The sequence below is a fragment of the Aureobasidium pullulans genome, assembly GCF_000721785.1.
Source record: "Aureobasidium pullulans EXF-150 unplaced genomic scaffold scaffold_13, whole genome shotgun sequence".
NCBI classification, from domain to species: Eukaryota; Fungi; Ascomycota; class Dothideomycetes; order Dothideales; family Saccotheciaceae; genus Aureobasidium; species Aureobasidium pullulans.
Genome location: NW_021941033.1, coordinates 588,598 through 605,133, shown reverse-complemented (window position 1 = coordinate 605,133; position 16,536 = coordinate 588,598). Strand labels below are relative to the sequence as shown.

Genomic DNA, 16,536 nt, shown 5'->3' with positions numbered 1-16,536 from the left:
AGTGGATAGCAGACTCAGATCATGATGTGGTGTCGTGTTGCATGCTTTCCTCGTATACCATGCGAGGTGGTCCAGAATTTGTTCCTTCGTTCTGACGATCTGTTTCTAGATATCATCGCAACTTCTCACAGGATCTGATTGCGGAGATTTCGTATCCGTGAGAGAAGATCCCCAGGTGCTTCATGATCTTTGTAATGATAAGCTTCCTTGGCCAAAGATGTGAGGAGACATACGGGTTAGAACATCGAGACCATCGCTCAGTCCCTAGTTCTGATGCGGATAATGTCTGTGAGATCAGAGTGTTGCCACTCATATCCATTGCCAGCGTGTGCATTGTCGTAAAGTAGATCATGGGCGTGAGCGAGGACTTGTGGTTGCTTGTCAGACGATGAAGAATGGGTGGAGTAACGTTGGAGTAGCTCCAAGCATTGATGCTCAGGTGGACTACTACACATGATCATCCCCACGTGCTTGTTTGTGGCCTCAGGAACGGGAACGGTAGGCCTCGTGAATTAGTCCACATGCGGTTTGATCTCGCGAGATGTGATCCTTCGACGTTGACCAAAGGCAAAGATTCATGTCAGACATTTGAACATCATGGCCATGACAAGTGTCAAGCTTCGGGCTGGAAAGAAGCTGTGTATTGAGACTTGGCTCGCAGATCTTGCCATCTTTTGTTAAACCTCAATGTTGATCTTCAGCTGGAGTTCGCAAAGTTTGACCCGCCTTTCGAAATCCGGGGAGACAGATCTGCCAAACGGTTCGACCATTTGATGATCATTTCTCGATTCTGATCCGAATGCGAGCTTCCATGAGGGATATCCAGGAGACGTCGACACATGATTCAAAATCGTAGCAAGTTTGAACACCATCGCACAAAAGGAGCCCAGAAACGTCTCGCGAAATCCTACCTTGATGGATGGCTTTTTGCATTCGTCAATGGCCTATGAACACGTGCCACATTCTAGTTGGAGATGAGGCGGGGACAAGGCAGTAAAACTCGATCCTGATGGCTGGTACCCCTAGAGAATCCTTCACACTGTATTGTCGAGATAGTCGGATTCCATTACGACGGACGCTGATTCTGAGCCCATTAGATTTGCCCCTAGTCTATGACATCACTCTGACAGTAAGTAACAATGGTATATCCAGCGGTAAGATTGTAAGAGGTCTGTGAGGGTTCGGAGAAAGTCCAGAGAGAGTGTTAGAAATCCAGCTCCCAAAGGGCTCTCCCTGACTCCTCAACACCGTCGTCCATTCCGGAAGTCGTTGATAGCTTCTACTAAGGTAGAACGAGATAGATTTGACATGCACTGAATCGATGTTTGATAGTCTTGTGCCAGATTAGTGTATCATAGCTTTGTGACTCCATAGTTTGATCAAAACGAAGGAAGCGAGGACGCGAAGTTGGAAGGAAGGAAACGACATCGCCTGACCTCGGGCCATGACTTTTGGCCGTGACCAAGACTTTTGGCTACGACCCCCACGCTTTCGAGAACTTGAGCTCTTTCCTCCTGGCAACTCACTGCTACATTTGCATGTCGAGATTCAATCGAATTGAATTCAGCTTTGCCAACATATTCATCACTATCCAACTGGTAGTTTTTGTACGAGACTATGTACAGAAGGAATGGAAGCTCGACATGGACGCGATTCGGAGTGTCCAATTCGGCAAGGCTTCTATCTCAGCGTCGTTCTGATATATCACGGCACTTCAAGACAAAAACAACGCGACACCGTAAGCAAGGTCAAAGCAAATTCCCTGGGTATCTACAGGAAGAAAAATCGATGAACAACGGCAATAGCCATGCAGCGGGTACGAAACACAAAGATCCGGCGGGCAGAGCCACATAGTATATACACAAGACGAACAGCGGCAATAGCCATTTAGTGAGTATAACGGAAGAACAGCGACAATAGCCACGCAGTCAAAAAAATGGCGAAAGACCGGCGGCGATAGCCACACCGTAGGCGGGAAGAAAACACAGGCGGCCAGAGCCACACAGAAAGTAGGAAGAGAAGCACCAGCGGTCAGGGCCACAAAGTCTGAGCAAGATTCAACAGGAGTCGGAATCCTCTTCGTATGTGGCTTTCAAGGTGTGGACGTCAACACAATCGCAGGGTGACAAACTTCTTTCTGTCGGATAACTTTCGAAGTTGTCCGAACCATAGCCATATTCCTCGCCTGTGCTTCTGTAGATATTACGGCGAGGAGGAACCAGGTAAGCCCGAGGCCGGCCGCGAACCACTGCTGGCAGCATGCCTTCTCTGGCGAGAGGCTCTTTCTCCGAGACTCCTTTCCAGCCGCGGATTATCTCCGTGTCGTGCATTGGTACCGGCTCTTGTCCATTGCTAAGTGCTGACTTCTTGTCTTTGAGTGGAGGGGGTCTATGGCAGAATTTGTGGCGAATGGGCGCCAGGTGTGACAAGGGGTGGGCGGACATTGTATCTTGTGTTGTTTTCCGTGTTCGTGATGCAAAGAAGTGTTGCTGGTCCGATGTTGGTGAGTTGCGCAGAAGTGTTTGTTTGCGCTTTGCGTCATGATTGTTCAGTCAGAATCACTTCACTCGCACCTTCCACCTTGGCACTTTCAGATCCGCTCTTGGTTCTTTCCACGCGCCCTTGATTGTATCACAGCTGAACTTGAACTACAGTATCTCAAAGCATGAATAGCATGGCGCCGAGGGCCAATAATGCAACAAAGCACATGCTTCCACCTGGTTTAGCCATTGCACCAGAAACCTTGTGATCAGCAACCCGGACGCAGATAGGGGCGCTTCCACTGCTGGTAAAAAGCAGCACATGAAGACGCTGCACATCATGCTGGAACAGCGTATCGTTCCCAGCCGAATAAATCTCAGAAGTCGTGTAAGCAAATCGTGCTTCGCTTTTCTCGTAAGCGCTGTAATACTTCTGCTCAATATTGAGCAATGCTGTCGCAGAGTCAGAATTAATCTTGTAATCTGCGCGGACATGGGATAGAACTTACGAGCACTACCGATGCTGCCGCTACCCAACTTCCCCGAGCAGCTCTCTGGGATGGGAGTATTGCATCCTACGTCCGGAGCGAACCCTTGATTCTTGAGGTCTCTCGTACACTGCTCCCCCAACGCATTCGTACAATCACCGAGATCAGTCTCCTTATACGCCTTGGTTACAGAATCAGGAATAGGTCCCAAGGGCATAGAAACACAAAATCTCGGCTCTTCAACACCTTCGAAAGTCTTTAGTGTTTCGTTAATCGTTGTATTCCAAGGCCAGGATAGTTCGTAGATGGTGGCTGCCACGCGAGGATTTTGGAGATCTGTTGTTGTGTTGGCTGGAGGTTCGAATTCGGCGATCATGACATTGAGACTGAAATTTTTGTTGCCGATTGGAACCTTTACAGCGTGGTTTATCGTGGGAGCCGTGAAGGTCTGATTCAGTTCGCCAAAGTCGAGGTCAGCACCGCTGAAGGTTCTAGCCGCTGCTAAGACTGTGAAGAAAGCAAGCACGGGGATTTTCGAAGTCATGGTAGATCTTGGTGCGAGTGGTTATTTTTTGGAGAAATGGTCGAACGCTGCATACCTGGTCATTGACTACTTATATTTGTTCATGCTGTCCTCTACTGAGCATCTGCAGTGTCACCCGCCATGCCAACAATCTGATCTTCAAATCCCACGCATATGATTGGGGTAAGGCACCTTCGAAGGATTCTTGCATCCTCCTTGGCCTTCTTGGCGATGTAGGTATGCTTCAATATAGAGCAAGGCAGAACCGGTGACATGCTTGGCACGACGCAATACTGCATCACTATCTATTTATGGGGCCTTGCCTTTACCATCTGTGCTTAGGCTTGTCATCAGTGCAACTGTAGAAATGCAGGATACCCTTCTCAGTGAAGGCAACTTCCAGTGATAGCGTATCTGTCAGCGAGCCCAGAGGTGGGTAGTGGTAATTGTACGGCAAGAGGAAGTAATAAGTATCTGCTACATCTGTATATACTTCAGAATACGAACGCGACCACAGTCAAAGCTAATAGCACGGAGAAGTGGGAAGATCTTTCGAAGCTGCTTGCCCCACTGGTGACCGCGTTGCTGGCTTTCTTGAGCCAAGTGGTGTTGACACGACTGCAAATCGAGATAATCTCTCCATTGTTGCCATGGAAAAAGACCGCATGTAGACGGTCAGCCTCGCGCTGATAGTAGCTAGAATTGCCAGCCGAATGGACTGGAGATTGATACCACCCAAAACCAAGCGGGGATTCCTGGAATAGAGGGTCGGTTGTATCGTTTGTTGATAGACGGCCCACAAGATCTGCAGAATCAGTCATTATCGTTATGGAAGGATCAGAAGGTACACGGTAGACTTACTGTGGCTCAAGAGACCACCAGTTCCCAACCTTGATGTGCAGCTTTTTGGCATCCACGCTCCTGTACAAGAGCCAGACAGCTGGGTAGATGTCACGTTCGCAAGGTCCTTCATACACCGGTTTCCAAGCGCGTGAGAACAATCGCCGTCATCCTCATCTCTGTACCCGTTTGTCGCCGATAGTGTCGATGCGCCATTCGCAACGGTCACACAAAGTCTTGGTACAGTATTTTGACCGAAGGAAAAGGCGTTTCTGAGAGTATCATTCAGACTGTAGTCCCCATCCCAAAGCATGTTGTAGAAAGAAGCAGCGACACGTGGGTTCTCGGCATCCTTTGCGATAGAGCCAGTTGGTTGAAGTTCGGCCACATTGACTTGGAAGGTATAGTTCTGCGCGCCCAGTTGGAAAGGGACCGACTTGGTGGCATTGGGGTTTCTATTGCCCTCCTGAGCGTAGGAAGCGTTCCATGGGCCAGCCCCGAAGACACCATCAGATAGTAGTGCCCTGGCCGATGAGAAAGCAAAGGTCCAGAGCAAAAGCAAAGCTTGATTGATCATGATTGTAGTTATTCAAAGAAGTCAAATTTAAGTGGTGGGTTAGTCTTCGAAGCCAAAGGTGATTCGAGCATTCTCGACGGGATGCTCAACTTATAACTGTTTCAAAGAGCACTCGGAGGTTATTACGGCCGCAGTGCTGTGCTCAATATCCAGTTTCCATCATGTCCTACCTCGATGCCGTGCATAGTCGCCGCGGAAGGATTTGATAGCCCATCACTGTGCCACCTTGGCGTGTTTGGACGTGGAGGGAAATAGAGTATGGCGACCGAAATAGGGAGGGAGCTTCAGGCAGCGGACGTCTTGGCACGAACAAGAAATATGACATAGGGATCGGCATTGCCAACCTGACAGAAGGATTCGGGGTACCGGGAATAATCATCAGTCAGATACACCCTTGCTTTGATCTAGGAATCGTGTCTGATTTCGCTATGAAAACTTCTGGCTTGAATCTATTGCTTTCTGAACATTCACCTCACAGCTAAGTCTCTCTCCGTCTCACCCATCTGCATTGCATTACATCTATCTTGTGGCATGACTGACCAATCTCGCACCTTGGACACCAGGAGTTCTGCCAGCGCTAGTACGCTCAAGGTAGCAAGTGTCGCCGGACATGGTCACACCTTGGCAAGTGGGTGCCATCATAGCGCAGAAGCTCATACACTGCTGGAAAGTTGCTCCTTCCACTGTGATGGCGTCCAGGTTGACAAGACTTGCAGTCGTAGTGTTGTCGTCATTGCATTGGACTTCAAAGGTTGATCCTGTAGATGGGTCGGTGTACAAAGTGTTGTTACTAGCTGGGCAAGAGATCCCAGTTGCAGCAGGAGCTGGAAGAGTTGTATTCGTGGGCACGGTCATGTTTGCGAAAGGAGCTTGGGTGCAGATGGTGGAGAAGGTGGAAGACAAGCCAGCAGTTCCTGCTGAGATTATTGTTGAAGTAATGTTGATAGTTGCAGTCGAGACAGCGGCAACAGATGAGGTGTTCAGCGGCAAAGAAATGTTGACTGGCGGAGAGCTGGCCGCGGTAGTAAGTGGGATGGCAACGCTTGTCGAAGTGTTTAAAGGTAATGACACGATGAGCGGTAGAGAGGTAGCAGCTGTGGTGAGAGGAATGGCAATACTTGAGGAAGTGTTGAATGACAAAGAAACATTGACCGAGACCGAAGGGGCTGCAGCAGAGGGTCTGTAGGACGTGGGCCAAACGATGCTAGAAGAGTTTGAGGCAGAGGGAAATGCAGCCGACGGAGATGAAGCCGTGAATGATGGAGCTACAGCGGCTGAGGTTGAGCTTGCTGCTGCGCTAGAGACAACTGGGGGGCTTGCCGGTGCAGGAATATAGCGAAAAGCATTGTAATTTCTGTAACGGTACAAGAACTCCAAGATGATGGGTGTAGCATCTATTGGTGAACCAGTATCCTGACTGAACCAAGCGTGTTTACCGCCTGCAATCTTATAGTGGGTCACGATACCCTGGTTGTTTGCCGTGCCATACTCGTATCTAGTCACTTGTCCATCTGCTAGCGGCGTGGCGACATTGGCAGTGGAATAACCATTGCGAACTGACCAGTCAGAGATCCAGTGAGGAATAGTTGGTAGGCAGTAGCCGCGACGTGGACCACCGTCATAAGACACTGTACCATCTGCATCGCCATGGAACTCCAACATTGGAACATTACGTCTGCCGGGGGAGCACACGGGCTGCAAAATAGTGTTGGTGAGAATGGTAGAGGGGACGCTGCTGTTGTGAGGGCAGTTCGCAGAAGTAAGGTTCGTGTACTGAGCGCCAGAACTAATCGCGAAAGCACTGAATTGATTCGATAATGAAGAGTTGCAGGCTAAGATTCCTGCAAGACCACCGCCATTGGAGTAACCTGTAGCAAGGATACGAGTGGTGTCGATACAATAGTTGGATGTCATGTGAACAAGCAAATCTTGTACGAAGGTTTGATCATCCACATAGGGAGTCTGTTCAACAGCGTCCGGGTCGCTTTGCCACTGAGGGTATCTTCCAAAACCGAGAGGGTATACAACGATACCATAGGGGTTCCAGACTTCGCTAGAAAGGTCGGAATATCTCTCGATATTGACTGGGGTCTCGCTGCGGCCATGGAAAGCCATGATCAAAGGAGCTGCGCTGTTTATATCATACGAAGAAGGAACATGGATACTGAAGGAACGATTGAGGCCGCCAGAATTGATGCTGAACTGCGTAGTTCGACCTCCAGCTTGAACTCCGGCGGGCAAGGATGCGCCACAGCCGCGACCCGCATAGATATCGTTGCGTGATGGGACAGGGTAATTTGCTTTGTTGATGATATAGGCGCTGTTGACATTCTTTGAAGGTGTCGAATTTTCAAAGCCTTTTTTGAAGTAACAGGCAGTTCCAAAGTAGGATACTGAGACACAACCGTCTTTTGCATTGCATGCTTCAAGACACAGTGCAAAGCTAGAAACGTCGACGACACCAAAGGAGGCAGGCGAGGTGTCAAAGCCACAGAGAATCTGCCAGTTGTTGTCTTCGGTATCTGCATATGTCGTGAAGTTGTACAAGGGGCAGAGGTTGCCCGAAGTTGACGGTACTGCAGACGACGAGGATAAACTCTGTGCTGTAGAGGAGGACGATTTGGTTGTAGTACTAATGGCACTGCTCCTGGCCGAAGAGGCGATGGTCGAAACCAGACTCGATGTTGAGGATTGCTTAGAAGAGGAGCTAGCTGCACTGCTTCGAGCTGACGAAGCTGCAGATGATCGGATGGAACTCGGAATACTGCTGCTAGAGGAGGATGAGGATTTTGAGCCGCGGTCATCGTTAGGGGCATCAGAGACTCGGACGGCAGAAATCACGTTTGTGTTGGCGGATGGGTAGGTCGTCATCTTCTCTTTCAACCAACAAGTCCCCGAATTTGTGCCATTGTCCCCGCCGACGTAAGTGAATCCGACACAAGGTTTCGACGTGTCAGCATCGCAGGCTGTCATACAGTCCAAGTATGAAGTTTCGGCTCGAACGTTGGTGTACGAACCACGGTCGTTGTCGGCCGAGCAAGTGACGAGATAGCCGGCGCCATTGCTATCATAGATAGTGCGGCCATTTGCTTTAGGGCACGCACTAGCTGTGGGGATCGCAGTGGTGGTAGATTTGGCGCTTGCCAATCCGATCAATGCGGCAAGACCAAGAAGACGACTGAATTTGCCAGCCATGTCGATGCTTAGACTCGCTGTGTCTACACATCGTTATTAGGAACCATCAGGGATTTATATACTGGCCTGATGTGAGGCTGAATACTCAACAGACGCGTTGTGTTGGCATGTGTAGCAGAATGCTGGTCCAGAATGTCACCTCATCCATAATGTTCGTATTAGCATGCAAGGATGATATTCCGAAGTCTAGGTTGCGGATTCAACAGAAGCAGCAATGAGTCAGCTTCCGAGGAATGTGCCAACCAAGTCCCGGACCGACCGAACAAAGGCGTAGCGTTGGAATCGTGCCTATCCAAGAGTAGCTGGTGAAACTCACGATTACATTGTGATATCAGAGATCGTCCGATGAAAGAGCGATAAAGCTAGCTCTGTGGACGCATCTTGAGACCCTGAGTCCTTCACAACTTCCTCTTACCAGAATCCTTCGTGATATCGGATAATCAAAGTACACTTGATAGAAGAATGGCATGCGCTTGGTGCCATCTTCAGACCCCAGGAATGTCAATCTCGCAGCAAGGAGGCTTAAGTATGTGACAAGACCTTGGTTTTCTGGAAGTTCCATGGCCAGGCGCCAACGACGATTTCGGAGGAGATGCAGGTCTCAAGTTGATGCAAGATTCGATAATCAGCAGGAGGATGCTGCGACCCTCCTTGTTTCAATGCAACACGACGGAATGTTCAATACTGGTGATTTTTCATGCGAACTTCCCGACAAAACGGGAGTGCACATTTCGGGACACCAAGATTCATCGCGCTGGAATATCGAAGAATGTTTTGAGAGTTGGCAGAAGTCGTTTAGGGTGACTTGCATGAAGAGTGGAAAGGAAGTCGCGACGAGCGGAAATCGGGGCGAAAGTTGTTTCCCGAGCGGCCAAAAGTCGCGACCGCCAGGGTGCTACCAACACCAACCACATGAGCCACAGGAAGGTTACGACATTGCTGTTTTGTAGCATGCTTACTTCGATTATCAGGTCCGGGGAATTAAAAGGACAGCGCAAAATCATTTAAACTCTAGCTATGTGAAGAGGCTGGCCAGAAATGTGGTTTCAGCCACGTACCATGCTCACGACCTGTGGGCGTTACTGATTTTCCAACAGACAACCACGACTGTTTAGACGTGCCCGACGAGACATCACTAAATTCGATTGCGAAACCAAAGAAAGTGTAGAATCAAACATTATTGCAATACTGAGGAGATCGAAGCCTCGCTTGTCTCAGGGCTTATCCTTCCAGGCTTTGGTCAAGTACTCCTCTGCCTGAGTGAACTCGAGATCCGGCAGCAACTGGTTCCACTCGTCCGAACAAACAAACTCTCCGGCTGAAACGCCTAGAAGGATACTGCCAACCATGAACTTCGACAGTTGGTCAACCTGATCTGCTGGAATGGAGGGATGTTCGATCTTTGGGGACCATGAGCTTTTCCAAGACCCATCCTTCAGCTCTTCTACGGGAATCTTCTCCACCTTGGCGGATTTACCTGACAATCGAGAGTCAGTATAGACTTAACACACGTAGAGGGGTAAAATTACCTCGGATCTTCTCGCTGAGAGCGACCAACTCCTCCATGGACAATTCGTTGCCTGAGATACCACCAACAACAGGCCATTCGCTTTCAAAATCCAGAGCTCGAGCAACGACCTGAGCAAGGTCCTCGACTGTCGTAAAGGTGATGCTTCCATCGACCACGAGGTGGCGACATTGTTCGAAATCGAAAGGAGTTTCAGTATTCTGAAGATGTTTGGTCGACTTGTAAGGGTATGTCAAGTAGTTGAGGAACAGGCCTGGCTGGAAAAGGGTGTATTCCAGGACCTAGAAGCAGACAGAACGTCAGTAACAGCGTAGTGTCAGGCTTATCAGAACCCACCTTCTCTTTATCGTTCAGCTGCTGGAGATAACGACGTATCTCGCCCTTGTAGGCATACCAGCCCATCTGGTCAGTACCGGACCTAAGAGGAATTAGGTTGAGGAAGAATATCGAGTACTGGGACGCATGACATACGAGGCCCATTCATTGGGTGCAAAACGCTTGACTCCGGCTTGGACTGCCGCATTGATCAGGTTCTTCTGAAGGGGGCTAGAAGGATCATCCTGTTCAGAAATGAATGAGAGAACGGTGTGTACTCCGTTCAATGCTTTGGTCAATTGAGCTTGATCCTGGTAGTCTACCTGAACCCAGGTAATGCCTTGAGTGGCAACAGGAGCTTCCTGTTGGTAACTGTTAGCCAAAGACTTAATACATGGGTCCATATCTCCACACCTTTCGTGACAATAGCACAATCTCATGCTTCTGAGTCGCAACAAGGACATCAATAATCTCCGAGCCAACATCTGTTGTGCTGTTAGTGCTAGTGCAATGGTATAGGTGAAATAATGAAGGACCTACTGCCCGAGCCACCCGCGAATGCGATTTTGACCATTCTGATGATAATGTAATATGACGGTTCTCGAGGTTTGGTAACTAATGGTTGATTGTGTTCGAGGAAATGCTAGGAGACTGGAGCTTGTTTATGTAGGCTTTTAGTCCGGTCGAACGTTCGGTGGAAGCGACGGCCCATGTTTATACGAGAACATCACAGCTTGAAATTTGATCGTCCGCGCTCATACATTCTCCAGGTGCTGATGAAATGGTTGGTTGTGTTGGCGTGAGCATTGGTTGTTCCGCCGAGCTCGGTGGAAGCAGGTGCAATCTTTGCTGACAAACCCCGCTGTTTCGACCGAAGCCTCGAGCGTTCAGCCGAACGACCGAGCATCCAACATAATTTCCTCAACATTGCGACATATCTCGGAACTGCAGTTTCCAACAACAGACAATGGCGATATTATCGGACCACGATTCAGAACCTACACTTAAGCGTAGAAAGATCCGCAAGGGTACGCAGAGCTGCTGGGAATGCAAGCGACGCAAGGTTCGATGTTCGGGCGAACAGATCTGCCAGAACTGCCAACGTCGTGGTACGCCTTGTATCGGTCAGGACTTACCTGACGAGCCTCAATCTGCCGAGATCAGTGTTCTTACGCCAGAGTCGATTGGAATAACGGCGGTATGTGCCATTTTCATTGCAACTCCTCGTTACTATCACCTTTCACTGTGAACACATTTGGACATGATGAGGCTGTGAATATGCAAGATGATCTTCGTGTTGGGGCATTCATCCATAGAGAGGAGGCACTACCGGCGCCCTCTCGTTGGTCACGATACAAATTCGGAAAGAATTTTGCATATCTCAGCTGCAAGCGTGGCCGAGTCTAGCATGCACAAGAGAGCTTTGTGTTCAACCTTGGCGAGATGTTTTGTCTGACCAAGCCAGGATGCCAATTCGACCGCGACTACGCGCTCACTATATGCCACGCCTAGCTCGAACAACACGGGGAGTGATGATCTGGAACAAGCCCTTCGATCAGCGTGGCCGAGTCAACATGAGATTGACCTCATCACAAAATTGCCGATTGGCTTGTCGGTGTTCTTCCACAATGGCGTCTGCACATTGTACAACAACCCCACGAGTCAACAATCATCTCCAGAAGACATCCTGCAATTACCACCACGAGGTTCACACCCTGTGCTGATAGCACGAAGCCTTCTACTGCTCGGCAATTACTTGCAGGGAATCGTGCTCCCTGATGGCCGGTCATCACCAAAGCCGGGATCAAAGTACCACAACATCATGTGTCATGCTGTTGAGACTGCCATCAAGCTCGTCACAAAGAACGAAGATCTCGTCAATTCTGTCGAAGGCATAGAATGTATCATGCTAGAAGCCGCCTACCAAAATTATGCTGGAAATCTGCACCAAGCTTGGATGGCAGTGCGAAGAGCGACGACTACTTCACAAGTACTTGGATTGCATCGATGCGTCAGCTCTCCATCGCTGAAGTTCCTTGAACCGCAGACAAGGACATACTTCAACGCGGAGATGACCTGCTTTCGATTGGTCCAGATGGATGCGTATCTCGGTCTCGTGCTAGGACTGCCACGGAGTTCGCTCCAAGCTCATGGTAACCTCGAAGACTTACAAAAGTTTCAGCCAGTAGATCGAATAGACCGCATACACTGTCTAGTGGCAGATCGCATCCTCCGACGCAAGGGTGACGACCTGTCTGAAACTCAGGAATTGGATTTGCTCTTAGAAAAAGCAGCATCTGATATGCCATCTCAATGGTGGCTCATGCCTGATCTATCGCCTGGTAGCTGCACCGAAAGTGAGCTTGCGCGCGATACCAATCGTCTCATGACACAATTCTCTCAGTACCATCTGCTGATTAGGCTGCATCTGCCATACTTGATGCGCTCCTCTTTCGGAGGGTATGGCGACTATAGCAAGATGACAGCTGTGAATGCTAGTAGGGAGACGCTGAGTCGTTACCTGGCCTTTCGTGTCAACAACCCTGCGCACTTTTACTGCCGTGGGACCGACTTCCTTTGCTTCATCGCTGCAACGGTCCTGTGCCTTGCACATATCGAATGTTGTAGATCCCGGCAAACGCAGCCCAGCAGTCAAAACGCCTTCAGCCTACTCGTGCATACCCGATCTAGCGACATTGGTTTGGTGGAAAAGATCACCGAGATCATACAATCAATCGCACAAGACTTTGACGAAGATGTCATCGCATCCCAGATCCTTTGCGTCCTCAATCAATTGCTGAAAATTGTGGGCAGGGTCGCAAATGGTGTGAGTTATGGAGTTGAAGCAGGTGACGGTGTAGGCGAAGGCCTCGCATATCACGGCGAGGAGACGGACGGCGGTGAAGGGCTGCAACTGCAGATTCCGCACTTCGGCACTATCGAATTCCTTCGCCATGGTATACAGCGATCTGGGCCAGTAACGACCGTGTCTCAAGATCCGACTCTTTCAACTGGCGAGGGGCTTGACTTCCTGAACGTGAATGGTTCAAGCATGGCTCCTGTTCCAGGGATCGATGGCGAGTGGGACATGCAGGGTATTGACCTGGCATTATTCGAAGGGCTGTTTGGCGAGTCAAGCGTGCTGGATGCGACAGGCACATTGAGCTGGATGTAGACCGAACGTCGGGTGCATGGCGTTAAGTGACTGGTTGGCATTGAATAGGCGTGATTCTGGTATAAACTTCATCTAGGAGGAGCGTTCAGGATGTATGTATGAGCTTCACGATCAGAGCTTCAAGGCGGTCAGCATTCTGCCACCTCCGCTTTGTAACTCCAGCAAAGCTCAGTCTCAACTCACATCTCACGTTCCACCTTCCAAATGCTCAAGTACATCTGCGTGAAGCGTTCGTGCATCTCGACGTATGCTTAGTGACCCGATGTGTGTATCGAGACTGGACACGCGCCACCGGTTCAGGAGCTGCAGGACGCCCCTCGTGCCAAGTCCTTCGGGACCGAAGCCTCAAGCTCGCGACCGAGCCCCCTCCTTGCAACATACTGGCTGCCGTCTTGCTTTCGTTCTTTTTTCAATCTCAAAGTGTAAAATCTTCGGAAGCATTCCAAGTCCGTGACCGGGCCTCCTTCTTCTTTCCTCTCGAATTTGCGTTCGCAATACACGGCCTTTCAGCCATGTCTTTGCCGGAAGCCGATCCTCCGAGTGGGACATCTTCGCTGAAGAAAACCATCACCCGCGGCCACAGCTGTATGACTTGCTCGGCTCGTAAGGTTCGGTGCGATGGACATAGACCTTGTGCGACATGTACAAAATCCGCGGTTCCGTGTAGTTCAAAGCCGACCCAGCCAGCTCGGGCAAAGGCCGCAAACGCTGCAAAGCGAGCCCGGGACCGGGGAAATGTGTCTTCTACCATAGAGCACACACCGGATCTTGACAAGCAACAGTCGAGTGTTGCTGAACACATCAATGATCAAGGTCACTCGCATTATGTTGAGAAGTGCTTACCATAAATCATATCTCTGCATTGACCGAACACTGATACATCTTGCAGCACTATGTGGATTGGAGTAGGCAAAGAAGTATCACAAGTCTCGCCAGTGCGATCACCCTTCAGGACTGACGTCAATCACAGCTTCTTAGTCCGACAAATCAAGAAGACTCGGAGACCGATCTTGCCCCGACGCCTTCGACAAGCTCGAACCCGTTTGTTGCCGAGAGTCTCATCCTCGGAGGATCTCCAGTTAACTTGGCTGGCAAGCATCCCAATTCGGCGTGTCTGATGTGGCTATGGCAGACCTTTCTGGAGAATGTCAATCCTCCGGTCAAGATATTGCACACCCCCACTGTTCAAAAGATCATCTTGGGCGTGGCCTCTGGTCTTTCGAAAACGATGCCCGCAAATAAAGAGGCACTCTGTTTCTGTATCTATCTGATTGCTATTTGCTCCGTACCTCATTGCAACCATGACGAATGCGAGAGAGTTATGGGTCAGCCGATGGATGAATCAATCGATTTGTACACCGGGCTAGCTCAGCAGGCTCTTGTCAATGCACGATTCATTCAGAAGCCCAACTTCACCACGCTCCAGGCCTTTGCTCTGTTCTTGGTCAGCCAGAGGACAAGGTTCGAACCTAACGTCTTGTGGCAGCTGACAGGATTAGCAATTCGTGCTGCACAGCAGATGGGCTATCATCGGGAACAAGCGCTCAAGAGCCCATCTGTATCGATATTCCAAGCGGAGCTACGACGGCGTCTTTGGTGGGAACTTGTGCTTCTTGAGAGCTTTAGCGCTAAGCAATGCGGAGTCCGGTCCATCGTCTCTTCCAGGTCTTTCTGGGATACCAAGCGGCCTTTGAACATCAACGACACGGACCTTCACCCAGAGATGTGTCATAGTCTTGAGGATTATCGCGGTATGACTGAGATGAGCTTTTGCAGCGCGAGGTTCGAGATCGGGTCATTCACTATTGATCATTCCGGCATGGACAAGTCGTCTCAAAACGTCGACGAGGTTGACTCTAGGATCGAAGAACTACTCAAAGGACTGCATGATAGACTGCTGAAGTACTGCGACCCTTCGGTACCAATGCACAATATGCTTTTGCTATTCAGCAGAGGCGCGACAACTCGCGTCAAGCTGACTGTTCGTCGGCACCATATGTATGCGAGAGGTGCCGGCTTGTCATTGGAAGAGCGCGACAAGACTTTCCTCCTCTGCTTGCAGCTTACAGAGGTACCCAACAGCTTTTCAAAGAACAAAGAGATCCAGAAGTTTATCTGGCAGGCCATGGCTTTCTTTCCCCTGGACGCGCTTCTGTTTATGCTGGGAGAAATAGCATATCGAACAGAACAACCGCCGCCAGAAATCGACCGTGCCTGGGAAGAGATAGAGAGATCCTTCGAGCTTCAACCACGATTGTTGCACGATGAGAGTAATGCGATGTATAGTGCTGTCAGAAACCTCACCCTCAAAGCTTGGGATAGGTCGGTGAACAGACAGTGGATCGGCTCGAATGTGCCTCGATTTATACAATTGCTCCGCTCCAGGTCTTTGGCTATAAGATCCACGGACTCATCAGTTAACCTGATTGGCACATCTGGAGCACTGGAAATACTTGACGAGAGCCTGTTCAATTTTGATTCTGAGAGTCTGAACCCGAGCTGGAGCAAGATTGTTATTCCGGACGACCCCGAGTTCTGGGCTTATTGGCAGCAGTTTGACGCCGAACTATCTGGCGTCTGAGCAGTCTCGAATATAGCACTGCTGCCGCCTCAGATATGGCTTGATATCGCTCAGCCAGCAGCAACTCGGTCGAGCGCGGTCGAAGCCAGAAGGTTGTTATACAGAACTCGATAACCTTAGGCTGCCAGTGTCCACGGCAAGCACAAGAGTTTGGAGTGAATAAGATTGTCACAAAGGTGCAAGATTATAGCGCATAGAAGTACAAGCCGACGAGCACTTCCAGTCTTTGCTTCCTCAGTATCGATCTCCGCTTGGCAGAATACTGTCCCATCCCAACGACCAGCACAGAAGGATCATGGAGATGTTGCGCCGGAACCGAGCTCCTACTACGTCTCAAAATACCATGCTAAGTAGCCGGCCGGCACAAGGCAAGATGATCCTGCTCCTGATATGTAATCTGGACACAGCGTGCAGACATGTGGCCTACCATCAAAAGCAATGTTGCCTTTGGTCAGCTCGTCTGGTTGGTACTCAAGAGACTGAGATGGAATTGATGGTTTGGTGCTCGAAAGTGCCGACGTGGTTTGGCAAACCCACCAAACATTAATCGCGGAAGGCGTGTTTCATGTCACGAGCCGCTTCGTGGTTTCCACATGGGTCGCCGTAGAAGCTTCTAATTTTGGAACACTTTCAAGAACAGCCGACAGTTTTGCGTCATCGGCACTTCCAAAAAGTTTATCTCAAACATCAACATCGTCGCTTCCACCGCTCTTGCTCCTGACAAGACTATTCAAATGAGTTGCTTGCCACCACTGAGCGACTAAAGTGTTTCTTGTACATTTGCACAAGAACAACAGCTCCATTCTCTCTTCCGATGGGCTTGGCGTCGCCTAA

The 16,536-nt window shown here is 49.8% G+C and overlaps 6 protein-coding genes across 6 annotated transcripts; 2 read left to right on the top strand and 4 right to left on the bottom strand.

Moving 5' to 3' along the window:
• Window positions 1–2,658: 2,658 nt before the first annotated feature.
• On the bottom strand, window positions 2,659–3,512 carry M438DRAFT_407039 (uncharacterized protein; the record flags this gene model as incomplete). The annotated part of the gene is made up of 2 exons (XM_029909881.1): window positions 2,659–2,933; window positions 2,990–3,512. The coding sequence occupies 2 exons, from the start codon at window positions 3,510–3,512 to the stop codon at window positions 2,659–2,661; spliced, it is 798 nt and encodes a 265-aa protein (XP_029759050.1).
• Window positions 3,513–3,849: 337 nt separating this feature from the next.
• M438DRAFT_366837 (uncharacterized protein) lies at window positions 3,850–4,940 on the bottom strand. Its single transcript, XM_029907913.1, has 2 exons — window positions 4,353–4,940; window positions 3,850–4,296 (listed from the first exon to the last, which is right to left on the bottom strand). Exons 1-2 carry the CDS (start codon window positions 4,906–4,908, stop codon window positions 3,986–3,988), a joined length of 867 nt encoding a protein of 288 aa, XP_029759049.1. The 5' UTR covers window positions 4,909–4,940; the 3' UTR covers window positions 3,850–3,985.
• A 1,390-nt stretch (window positions 4,941–6,330) lies between these two features.
• M438DRAFT_248413 (uncharacterized protein) lies at window positions 6,331–7,080 on the bottom strand (the record flags this gene model as incomplete). The annotated part of the gene is made up of 1 exon (XM_029899616.1): window positions 6,331–7,080. A coding segment is annotated over one exon (750 nt), but the record flags the coding sequence as incomplete, so codon positions are not given.
• A 2,205-nt stretch (window positions 7,081–9,285) lies between these two features.
• On the bottom strand, window positions 9,286–10,866 carry M438DRAFT_322175 (NAD(P)-binding protein). Its single transcript, XM_029902951.1, has 6 exons — window positions 10,487–10,866; window positions 10,361–10,431; window positions 10,103–10,308; window positions 9,968–10,049; window positions 9,633–9,912; window positions 9,286–9,580 (listed from the first exon to the last, which is right to left on the bottom strand). Exons 1-6 carry the CDS (start codon window positions 10,518–10,520, stop codon window positions 9,318–9,320), a joined length of 936 nt encoding a protein of 311 aa, XP_029759047.1. The 5' UTR covers window positions 10,521–10,866; the 3' UTR covers window positions 9,286–9,317.
• Window positions 10,867–10,913: 47 nt separating this feature from the next.
• Window positions 10,914–13,121, top strand: M438DRAFT_276684 (uncharacterized protein; the record flags this gene model as incomplete). Its single annotated transcript, XM_029900869.1, has 2 exons — window positions 10,914–11,125; window positions 11,408–13,121. The coding sequence occupies 2 exons, from the start codon at window positions 10,914–10,916 to the stop codon at window positions 13,119–13,121; spliced, it is 1,926 nt and encodes a 641-aa protein (XP_029759046.1).
• Window positions 12,738–15,850, top strand: M438DRAFT_48764 (uncharacterized protein). Its single transcript, XM_029910135.1, has 3 exons — window positions 12,738–13,956; window positions 14,011–14,038; window positions 14,092–15,850. Exons 1-3 carry the CDS (start codon window positions 13,220–13,222, stop codon window positions 15,700–15,702), a joined length of 2,376 nt encoding a protein of 791 aa, XP_029759045.1. The 5' UTR covers window positions 12,738–13,219; the 3' UTR covers window positions 15,703–15,850.
• Window positions 15,851–16,536: the final 686 nt, after the last annotated feature.